The sequence below is a fragment of the Natrix helvetica genome (genome assembly GCF_964273705.1).
Source record: "Natrix helvetica genome assembly, chromosome: 12".
Taxonomy (NCBI): domain Eukaryota; kingdom Metazoa; phylum Chordata; class Lepidosauria; order Squamata; family Natricidae; genus Natrix; species Natrix helvetica.
The window spans coordinates 3175954-3187664 of record NC_138556.1 but is presented as its reverse complement, the minus strand read 5'-3'; the positions used below and the strand labels follow the sequence as shown (position 1 = coordinate 3187664).

The 11711-nt window shown below is 46.7% G+C and overlaps 1 protein-coding gene across 1 annotated transcript in view; it reads left to right on the top strand.

Annotated features, from left to right (window-relative positions):
- The first annotated feature begins 241 nt into the window (after positions 1–241).
- MAP2K1 (mitogen-activated protein kinase kinase 1) overlaps positions 242–11711 on the top strand; it is a 52298-nt gene continuing 40828 nt past the window's right edge. The window contains exon 1 of the mRNA XM_081965227.1: positions 242–549. Within this exon, the coding sequence (XP_081821353.1) occupies positions 470–549 (80 nt within the window). The 5' untranslated portion in view covers positions 242–469. The remainder of the gene's footprint in view (positions 550–11711) is intronic.

Below are 11711 nucleotides of genomic sequence, written 5' to 3'. Positions count from 1 at the left end.
CTCCTCTCCTCCCCCACCCCCACCTCCCTCACCCCACCTCACCCTCTCTTCCTCCTCCTCTCCTTTGCCCCCCTCCCCTCCTCCTCTTCCTCTCCCCCTCTTCTCTTCCTCATCTTCTCCTCCCCCCTCCTCTCCCTCCTTCCTCCTTCTCTCCCTTGCCTCCTCCCATCCCTCCTCCCTCTTGCCCCCTCTTTCTCCCCCCTCCCCTCCCACGCATTCCGGGCGGGGGGGGGGCGGAAGCGCGGCGGCGGCGTCTTGGCGCTGCCGGCTGAGCCCAGAGCACATGCGCCTTGCGCGCCGCCCGGCCCGAGGGAGGGGGAGCGCCCCTTCCCCTCGCCCGCCTTAAAGCGCCCCCCGAGCGCAGCCGCCCGCCGGGCTCCGCCGTGGCGCTCCGACCGCAGCCGCTCCGCCGCCCCCGCGCCCCGCGAGCCTCGCCCTCTCCGCGCCCGCCGCCGCCGCCGCCGCCGCCATGCCCAAGAAGAAGCCGGGCCCCATTCAGCTGACCCCCGCGCCCGACGGCTCCGCCATCAACGGCACCAGCGCCGCCGAGTGAGTGGGGCGCAAGGAGGGAAAGGAGGAAGGAAAGAAGGAGGGAAGGAGATAGGAGAGAAGGAAAGGAGGAAGGAGAGGAAGGAGGGAAGGGAAGAGGAAGGAAGGAAGAGAGATAGGAAGATAGGAGAGAAGGAAGGGAGAAAGGAGAGGAAGGAGGAGGGAGGGAAGGAGGGAAGGGAAGAGGAAGGAAGGAAGAGAGATAGGAAGATAGGAGAGAAGGAAGGGAGAAAGGAGAGGAAGGAGGAGGGAGGGAAGGAAGGAGGCAAGGGAAGAGAGATAGGAAGATAGGAGAAAAGGAAAGGAGGAAGGGAGGAAGGAAGGAGAAGAGGAAGGAAGGAAAATAGGGAGGAAGGAAGGGAAATAGAGAAGGAAAGGAAATAAGGAGGGGGGAAGGAAAGAAGGGAGAGAAGAAGGAGAGAAGGAAGAAAGGAGGGAGGGAGGGAGCGAAGAAAGAGGGAAGCCGGAGGTCCTGCGGCCACCGGTGCGGGCAGCTCTCAGCCGCGCCCTCCCTCCTCCTCCCGGCCGTCTCCGGACTGCCTGTTGCCGGAGGCTCCGGGCGGCGCCGGGCGCTTCCTTGCGGAGCGCGCGCGGAGCGGATGCCGCCCTGGCCAAGCGGGAGAGGCGCCGCGCCCCGGAGAGGCATCGCCCGCGCTGGGCGTTTCGCCCGCCGAAGGAGCCGCCTGGGCGCTGCGGCTGGTGAGAGGGGCTGCTGCCCGTCCCGGAGCGCCCTTTAGCGGACCCCCTTGGAGCGCCTGGCGCGGGAGGCCGCCTTGCTTGGAAGCCGGGACCCCCGGTGGGAGTGAGGCTCTGCAGCCCCTCCCCAAGCAGGGGACCCCCCCCCATTCCCCCTCTCCTCTTTGCCTCGACTCTTCCCTTCTTTGCTCCTGGCTTTCCTTCTTCTGGGCAGGCAGCGCTTAGGTCAAAGCCAGGAGGCCTCCTTCCTTGGGATATGAAAGAAGGTCCAGGTGGGATTTCATAGGATTTCGGTGCAGACACCGGACAGGATGAGGGAAGCCGGCCAAGCAGACTTAACAATCGTTCTGGCCCTTATTTAAGAAGTTGATGCTGGGCTTCTGAGTTGCAAAAGTGGTTTCGCTTTATCTAATGCACCCAAGAAGGAGGGATCCCAACTATAGAATAGAATGGAATAGAATAGCATAGAATAGAATTCTTTATTGCCAAGAGTGATTGGACACAGGTTTTTGGTGCATAAGCTCTCAGTGTACATAAAAAGACATGAAAAGATACATTTGTCAAGAATCATAAGGTACAACACTTAATGATAGTCATAGGGTACAAATAAGCAACCAGGAAACAATCAATATCAATATGAACGGAATGGAATGAAATAGAATAGAATAGAATTCTTTGTTGGCCAAGTGTGTTTGGACACACAAAGAATTTGTCTTTGGTGCCTATGCTCTCCATGTACATAAAAAGACAAGATACATTCGTCACGAATCATAAGGTACAACATTTAATGATAGTCATAGGGTACAATTAAGCAATCAGGAAACAATATCAATATAAATTGTAAGGATACAAGCAACAAAGTTACAGTCCTGCAGTCATAAGTGGGATGAGATGGGTGATAGGAATGATGAGAAGACGAATAGGAATAGTAATGCAGACTTAGTGAATAGTTTGACAGTATTGAGGGAATTATTTGTTTAGCAGAGTGATGGCATTCGGGGAAAAACTGCTCTGGTGTCTAGTTGTCTTGCTGTGCAGTGCTCTATAGTGTCATTTTGTGTGTGTCTCGGTTTATGTCTCTGTTAAATGTTTGTTTTGTCCACATATTTATTTCATATGTTTCATTGTACGCCGCCCCGAGTCCTTCGGGAGAGGGTGCGGCTAAGAAATAATAATAATAATAATAATAATAATAATAATAATAATAATAATAATTATTATTATTATTATTATTATTATTATTATTATTATTATTATTATTATTATTATTATTATTATTATTTTGAGGGTAGGAGTTGAAACAATTTATGTCCAGGATGCAAGGGGTCTGTAGATATTTTCATAGCCTTCTTTTTGACTCGTGCAGTGTACGATGGAATGGAAGGCAGGTTGGTAGCCATTGTTTTTTCTGCAGTTCTGATTATCCTCTGAAGTCTGTGTCTGCCTTGTTGGGTTGCAGAACCAAACCAGACAGTTATCATGGTGTCAACATGGTGCTTTTAGATCTGGGAGTTGTTTTTCCCCCCCTTCTGCATTTGCTTGATTTGATCTTAAAATGTGGAGTGGTGATTGCCAGTATTTGTAGAGTCTGTGGCCAAAAAATAGGCTTTAGAATTGGCAGGTCAGCTGGTTAGGACAGATTAAACCGTATCAGTGGAAGTGCAGGGGCACAAGATAGGTTGGGGCAGGAGAGAATATAGGCTCTAGGCAGAAATTTTGGTAGTAATAAACTTTTCCTTGTTAAAAAAAAAACCACACCCAAAAGCACTAAGTTGTATTTCTCCTTTATTTAGCCTTTGTGGAGAGTAAATTTTTTCAGTGTTTTTCCATTATTTATTTCACTGTAATTTCTGTGTTTGCTTTGCACTCAGAGTTCATGAGAGTGAAACAGCCTACAAGTTTAATAAATTATTGTTATTATTTGCAGGAAAGTTGGGGAAAGAATAGAACTGCCATCTGGAAATGCACTGAGATCTGAATATTGGTTCTTGATCTCTCTCTCCTCTCTCTCTCTCTCTCTCTCTCCCTCCCTCTCTCCCTCTCCATTTCTCTCTCTCCCACCCACCCACTCTTCCATCCATATATATTGGATTAGGTAATGGAAAACTAGAAACGAAGGGGTGAAGTGGAGGAAAGTCAGCACTTCACTTTTTCAAGAATTGCCATTGATATTGGGCCGTGATAAATAATCTAGAGTTTGAAGTGAGAATAGTGTTCATTCTGCTTTGATGCCTGGCCCAAACAAGGCACCAGGTTGCTGACAGGTTTCACGCCCCATCCGATTTTAAAAGGTTTATTTATTTTAGAAATGGAAGCTCACACCCTGCAAAGCAACCTTGAGCCCAGAGGGCAACTTAACTGCGAAAAAAGCAAACGCCATTTTAAGGTGCCCCGAGGGGAGCACAGTAACCGCAGTGTGAGAAGCCTTGCCTCTCTGCTGATTGGAGGTTGCCCTCCAGATTATCGTGTCCCCTTCTGGGCACCGAGTGTTGATCGTATTGGCCAAATTGGAGAGGGATCCAGAAAGTCAGTCTGGAGCAAATGACGCAGATCTTCCGGGAGCCAGGAAATATTCCCACCTGCCATGCAGTTGAGGGTGTTCAATGTAATTGTTTTGGCACTTGGGCTACTGCGGAGGCTGTGATGATGGTGGTGTCAAGCTAGGAAACGTTGTGTGCAGTTCTTCCTGAGACGGCATCCAGCAGGAGTTTGAAGTGGAGGACGGATCCCTTCCAAATGGGGGGATTCAGCAACTTGATGTGGGACACGCTTCAGAATGAACATTACCCTCATTGTAAACTCCAGATTAATTATCATGATCAATAGCCATGGCAATTCTTGAGAAGGTCAAGTGCTGACTTTCTCCACTGCAGAAATGACCAGATTGCATTCCTAGTTTTTTCTTTCTTTCTTTCTTTCTTTCTTTCTTTCTTTCTTTCTTTCTTTCTTTCTTTCCTTCTTTCCTTCCTTCCTTCCTTCCTTCCTTTCTTTCTTTCCTTCCTTTCTTTCTTTCTTTCTTCTTTCTTCCTTCTTTCTTTCTTCCCTTTTTCTTTCTTTCTTTCTTCCTCCCTCTCCCTCCATCCCTCCCTCCCTCCCTCCCTCCCCCCCTCTCTCTGGAATACATGGATAAACTATCAAATTTATATCTGTCCACCCATCTATCGAGAGAGAAGTAGATGAATAAGCTATCAAACCTGTATGACTGTCTATCTTATAAGATGTGTGAGTGACTCCAGGCAGCATGTAGCCAAAAAAGTAAAATAAAGTCATTGACTAACAATTGGACAGTCTGTGCTGAAGTGTCATAATTCAAACACTTTTAGAGAAAATGACCCAAGACCAATATTCAGTTCTCAGCGGGATTTCCAGAACTGTTTTTTTCCCCATCTTTCCTCCCAATATACCGTAATAATTTAGTAAATGGTAGGATCGAGGAGGATTTGTTAACATATTAAGCCCCTATAGAGAACAACCAGTTGGCAAAATATTGAATAAAAAGGAGAGTCATCCTTCCTTTCTTTTGGGGTAGAATTGGATCCCTGATGCAGTTTGCAAAGGAAATGCAAGTGATTCATCCAGCTTTTATTTGCACAGACAGCTCTCCCCACCACCACTATCACCCCAAAAAAAGTATTCAGGAATGAGAGAGCGGAGAAGGACTTTAACTGAAAACTGCACTTGGCATGAATTTTTTTAAAAAAGAGATTGTATTTTGACCTCTACATTTTGTCACCATTTCTTAAGACCAGAAATGCGGAAATAGGAATAGACAACTTGCAGAGCAAAATGCTATCATAAACTATGTTCCGATATTTTGCCTAAAAGCACCCTGGTTGGCCCCAAAGAGAAGACCAAGGAATAATCATTAACAATTCAAGCTTTGCCTTTAAGCGCTGTAAAAATGAACATGAGGTAAGCAGAATCTAGGACCATATTTCTTGATCTTGACAAAGATTAGTGGACTTCAACTCCATGCTGGCTGGGGAATTCTAGGAGTTGAAGTCCACATGTCTTTAAGTTGCACTACACTCAATTCCAAAAAAAGGCTGAAGACATTTGAACCTTTACTGCTTTTTCCAAACCAAATGTTATCCAGGTATGCTGCTTGACAGAAATTGTAATTTCCTGCATTTCAGAGATGCAAGTCTGTTGGGAATCCCTGTACAAGCAAACTTTCTTTGAATGTGTGAATTTTCAGATTATCCGGGGCTGTTGCATTTGTAATACTGCATAGATTATAATCTAACCTATTGCAGAATAAAATATGCAAGTTAAAATGTTCTTTTAAGACACTCACAATAGTTGAAGAGGGGCGTGGGTGTTTCATATGTAATTTTGGCAGTGGGAGCATTCATTCTCTTTCACCTGTCACTTATGAAAGCAGCCACCTCTGTTTTTACAGCTGCAGGAAACAGTCTGGGATGGGACTGCTTTAATGAGTCACCCAGAGATGCTGAGTTGATACTTTCTTGCTTTTCAAAACATCTGTCACAAATTGATTCTAAAGCATCACACAATCCTAGAATAACATTAAAGTAACAAGATGGGAGTAGAAGAAATTGAATTAAAACACCTGAGAAAATACAAAGTTTTTATTGTCAAAATAATATAGATAATAATATAGATATAGATAAAAAGCTGTAAAGATCAAAACCATTGCTGTGAATTAAAATAGGATACACGGGGCAGCTGAAGTATTTTTATTAGATTTGATTTATACCCTGCCATTCCTCGTATAATAGGATCAGAGAGCCTGGTCTCATTTTAGTCATCTGGCACTCATATCGATGAATTGTTATGAAACCATCTTAAGGGCAGGCCCATGTATAATACATTAAACATCTGGCACTTAATAGAACATGGATCCTGGAAAATATCCTGCTGCTTTTATTTGCTAAATGCTAAAGAACGTTGGCTCTGGTGGAACGGGGAACTAAGGCCCCAGTCCTGCAAAGTAGATGGTTTTAAAGTTGTTTTTTTTAATTGTATGCTATCTTGACAGCCGCTGGTTGCAATAGTACTTAGACTTATATACCGCTTTGCAATGCTTTACAGCCTCTCTAAGCGATTTACAAAGTCAGCATATTGCTCCCAACAATTTTGGGTCCTCGTTTTACACACCTCGGAAGGATGGAAGGCTGAGTCAACCTTGAGCCTGGTGAAATTTGAACTGCCAAATTACAGGCAGCTGGCAGGCAGCAGAAGTAACCTGTAGTACTGCACTCTAACCACTGCGCCACCTTGCCTCACCTGTGACTTTATGGCAAGCAGTTCAGTGGAATCCACCAAGGTGTCCAGCTGAGACCTGTTCTCAACAGCCCCCCCCTCCCCCCATGGGCAGTTCATGATGCTCTCTACCCATCGGGCAGAATTTCTATGGATTGAAAGAAATCTCCCATTTCAAGAGGCCTGTCCTCAGTGTGAGAGGGGTCTGCTCCGTCAACTGATGTCAGGCTCCAGAAATTAAGAAAGATATGCTGGTAGTCCTTGACTTACAACAGTTCATTTAGTGACTGTTCAAACTTACAACAGCACTGAAAAAAGTGACGTGTGACTGTTTTTCACACAACGGTTGCAATATCCCCAGAGTCGCTTGATCAAAATTTGGACACTTGGCAACTGACTCATATTTATGACGGCTGCAGTGTCCCCGGGGTCATGTATTCCCTTTTTGTGACCTTCGTACAAGCAAAGACAAAGGGGAAACCAGATTCACTTAACTGTGCTACTAAACTTAACAGCTGCAGTGGTTCACTTAACAACTCTGGCACGAAAGGTGGCAAAATTCACTTAACCCATGTTTCACTTAGCAACAAAATTTTGGGCTCAATTATGGTCGTATGTCAAGGACTACCCATATGGTAATTCTTCCAAGCAGATTCTTTTATTCTTCCTCACCTGTCGACAGATTCTTGCCAGACTAAAGCAAACTACCATCCCCAAAAGGGACTTTCTTTCAAAAGGTAGCTGGACTTTCCTTGTTTTGCTTAAAGAAGTTTTGCTTTTCATCCAAGAAGCATTTTCGGTTCCACAGCATTCAGTCAGAACTGAAGAAGCTTCTTGGATGAGAGGCAAAATGTCTTCAAGCAAAGCAAGGAAAGTCCAATTGCCTTTTTAAAGAAAGCACCTTTGGGACAACCATGACCTGGATGACGGAGAAACTCCATAGATATTCCGGCATAAACTCTGGGAACTGATAGGGAGGAGTTATCTTCACCCTCTTTCTCTTACACAAGTTATCTGAACTCAGTTGTCTCCGACTCCTCTGGATTGCACCCAATCCAAGGGGGAAATGCTACTGGTTCTCACGGGTTTGCGCAAACCGCTAGGGACGATTGCCATTGATTCCGTGAACCAATAGTTTTTTAAAAAGCTTCCGAGGACCGCATGGCTCTTTAAAGCATTTTTTTTCCTGCCGGTTCGGGCGAATAGGCAGGAAAAAAATGCTTTAAAAAGCAGGAAAAAATTTTCTGAACGATTGCGTGGATCAGTGAGCCATGCGATCGTTGGAAGCTTTCCCCCCCACTTTTTAAAGCATTTTTCCCCCTGCCTATTCGCCTGAACGGCAGGAAAAAAATGCTTTAAAAAGTGGGGGAAAAGGTTCTATGACAGTGATGGTGAACCTATGGCACGCGTGCCACAGGTGGCACGCGGAGCCATTTGTCAGGGCACGCGAGGCGCTGGCCAGCTGAGTTCACCCTTTTTAAAAGCCATTTTTCACCCTCCCCAGGCTCCAGAGGCTTTATAGGAGCCTGGGGAGGGCGAAAAGAGCCTCCCCCCCCCCCCCCGGAGGCCCTCATGAGCTTCCCTGAAGCCTCCGGAGCGCAAAAAACCGGCCCTTCGGACAAAACGGAAGTTCGGGAACGGACTTCCTGTTTCCTCGGAGGGTTGTTTTGACTGCTCCCGAGGCTTCAGGGAAGCCTCCTGAAGGTCCCTGAAGCCTCCGGAGGGCTTCCAGGGGGGGAGGCTGTTTTCGCCCTCCCCAGGCTCCTATAAAACCTCTGGAGCCTGGGGAGGGCGAAAAAAGCATGCAAAAATGGGGGGGGTTGCACCTGTGGTGCACACATGCACACTGGGGGGGTCACGCATTGCATTATGGGTGCGGCACGCCCGCACATGACCCCCCTGCGCTCCCCCCACTTATGGCACGCGAGCCAAAAAAGGTTTGCCATCGCTGTTCTATGACAATCAGCTGTGCCACGTGATCGTCAAAACCTTTTTTTCACTTTTTAAAGCATTTTTAACTAGCTATTCATCCAAACTGGTAGTAAAAAAAATGCTTTTAAAAGTGAAAAAAAGGTTCCCATGGTCGCCCGGCACAACTGAACCTTTTATTTCATTTCTTAAAGCATTTTTTATTACCAGTTTGGGCAAATAGGTAGTAAAAAAATGCTTTAAAAATTAAAAAAGAGTTGGCCACCCCCACCCAGTCACATTACCCCCACCACCCACCAAGCCACCGCCCACCAAGCCACACCCGGAGAACTGGTGGCAAAAAAAAATTACATTTCACCTCTGACCCAATCCCTCCTGGGAGTCCAGACTGCCTTCCATGACACCTGGGCATGAAGAGCTAGGGTTGGAAGAGACCTTTCCCAGGTGGTCCTCTCCTTTCTTGGAGTGAGTAAGTCTAATCCAATACAGCCTCATCCTGCGTGAGGGACTCCAGTCGAGCATCTCTGAAGGTCTCATCCACCAACAAGGTGGTGTAGGAGGACAGGAAATTGGTTTTTCCACCCACCACTTCCCCCGGCAGCAAACAGCTGAACAAACTCTGGTGCAATATATATGAGCCGAGGTGGCGGAGTGGTTAGAGTGCGGTACTGCAAGCTACTTCAGCTGACTGCAAGCTGCAGTTTGGCAGTTCAAAGCTCTCCGGCTCAAGGTTGATTCAGCCTGCCTTCCTTCTGAGGTGGATAAAATGAGGAGCCAGATTGTTGGGGGCAAGAGGCTGACTCTGTAAACTGCTTAGAGGGGGCTGTAAAAACACTATGAAGCAGTATATAAGTCTTAAGTGCTATTGCTGCTATATTAGCTATTTAGTTTCTGCTTCCCTTTTAGTCACTATTAGAGGTAGCCCTTGACGTACAGCCACAACCGGGGCCAGAAAACTCATGGTGTGCAATTCTTAAGTGAGGCTTATAATAAAATTATAATTTATTAAATTTCTAGACCGCCCCCTCTCCCCGGACCCTACTCCCCACGTGACTGCACCCTATTTTACGACTTTCTTGCCACGTTTATTGAGTCGAGCACCATGGTCATTGAGCGAGACATCACACGATCCGATTTGTAACCTTTCCTTGCACTGACTTGTTGGAAGCCGGGTGGGAAAAGCTGCAAGTTGCGACCATGCGATCACAGGACGCTGCAGCTTTCGCAAATGCAAGCCCGTTTGCGGGTGCCTGGATCGCAATCACGCAACCATGGGGGGTGGGTGGGTGCAAGGTGCAAGGGTTCAAGGGTGGGACGTAAGTCACTTTGTCCGGCTTCATCATAACTTCAAAATGTCATTAAAACAAATGGTGGTAAGTTGATGAGAACCTCTGATATTATGAAATCATATGATTGCATGCCTTATAAGACAGGGAAAGGAGCAATTTTGCGTGTGTCTCCTCTTTTTTTTTTTTTCGTGGAAGAGGAAAGGGAGCCCATCGCTTTGGGCCAAAGATGCTTCTCATCTGGCATTCTGTTAGCTTCTTAGTCAGATGCTTCTGGTAGCTTCAACGTGAAAGCAGCAGCTGACATCTTCAGCTGGTCTCCTCCAACCCAGCATCTGCTCCTGTGTGGTTTGTGCTACGGCAGATTGCCTTGTGCGCAAACATTCCCTGGCCCCAATCCAGTTTCCTTCGGGAGATGCCTTCCACCAAGCCAGTTGGGTTTCTTCTGCATTCTCCAGTTATTCCAGGCAGGTCTTCACCCTAAGCAGGGGCAGCCTTCTCTGGGCTGCTGTGATGAGTGTTGCAGGCTGGCACATCTGGGAAGCAGGTTGGGGAAGTCTGCAGGAGGCTTTTATCGCTCTGAATGTCCGTTTGATAAAGTCTTGAGGTACAGAAGCCTTTGACTGCAGAGAACATCTTGATGAGCTTCATTAGGAGCGTGGACAAGATTTCTTTAATCCTGGTTGAGTCTCCTTCACCTCCTCTTCTCCCATTGCACAAAGAGGACATCATCATCTTTCAAAGGCCCCATAATCCCTTGCAGGGTGGAGTCTGGGCAACCGAATGGAGCTAGCAGGAGTGCTTACCGGCCGGATGTCCTTCCTGTCGCCAATGAGGAGTTTTGTTCAGTAGATATATTCTCATTGTGCCCAGAGAGAGAGAAATATATCTGCCTCTACCTAGGATTGAACTCACAGCCTCCTGATTGTGCGGCGAGAGCTCTACCTTCTAGGCCACCGCACCACTCATTGCACACAGAGGACATCCGATGGGGGGAATGATGTAATTGCTTGCTTTGTCCTGCATAGAGTCAGAGGAAGAAGCAATTCTTGACCAACGTCTGCTCTCTGATTGAGGCCTTCTCCATTACAAATTCCTTGGGAACATTGTTAGCTGGTGGTCCTTCCCAGCGAGGATAAGGAGGCAACTTTTACTCACGGTTTCACTGCTTCTGGAATGTTCTCTCAGGAGCACATAAGGACCAAGCAAATTGGTGACACAGTGGCTCAGTGGCTAAGAAGCTGAGCTTGTTGATCAGAAAGGTCGGCAGTTCAGCGGTTCGAATCCATAGCGTCACGTAATGAAGTGAGCTCCTGTGTCTTGTCCCAGCTTCTGCCAACCTAGCAGTTCAGAAGCACATAAAAATGCAAGTAGAAAAATAGGAACCACCTTTGGTGGGAAGGTAACAGCATTCTGTGTGCCTTTGGTGTTTAGTCATGCCGGCCACATGACCACAGAGACATCTTTGGACAGTGTTGGCTCTTCAGCTTTCAAACAGAGATGAGCACCGCCTCCTAGAGTCGGGAACGACTAGCACATATGTGCGAGGGGAACTTTTACCTGTCCAGGAAGTAAAGCTTAAGGTGTCACTATGAGTTCTTCAGGGATGGTTGCCACCCATGGTGACCTTCCAAAGTCCCCACCAAATTGCAACTATGGGTGGGCCTACAGGGAAGAAAAAATTCTCCTTACAGATCAATCACGTTAAATACAAAATAGATCTTGCTGTACCATGGCCATCAAAAAATGTCAAGATGGCAGAAATGACCTCTTTTTAGATGAACCCCAATGAATGAAATATTGGTTTCAGGCTCATTTCTCAACTATCATATCTCAGCTCTCCAAAATGGCTCTTCTTGATAAGTGAACTTATAGCCTTTGGGCAAAATTGTCTTCAGAGTAAACCTGAGAAAACATTTTCTCTTCCTAGAAGTCATCTCATCTAACTACTTCTCAGCCTTCCTGAGTAAAGGCCTGAATTTCTCCAAAATCCTTCATTGCTGAAGGAGACGGAGCATTGGAAGT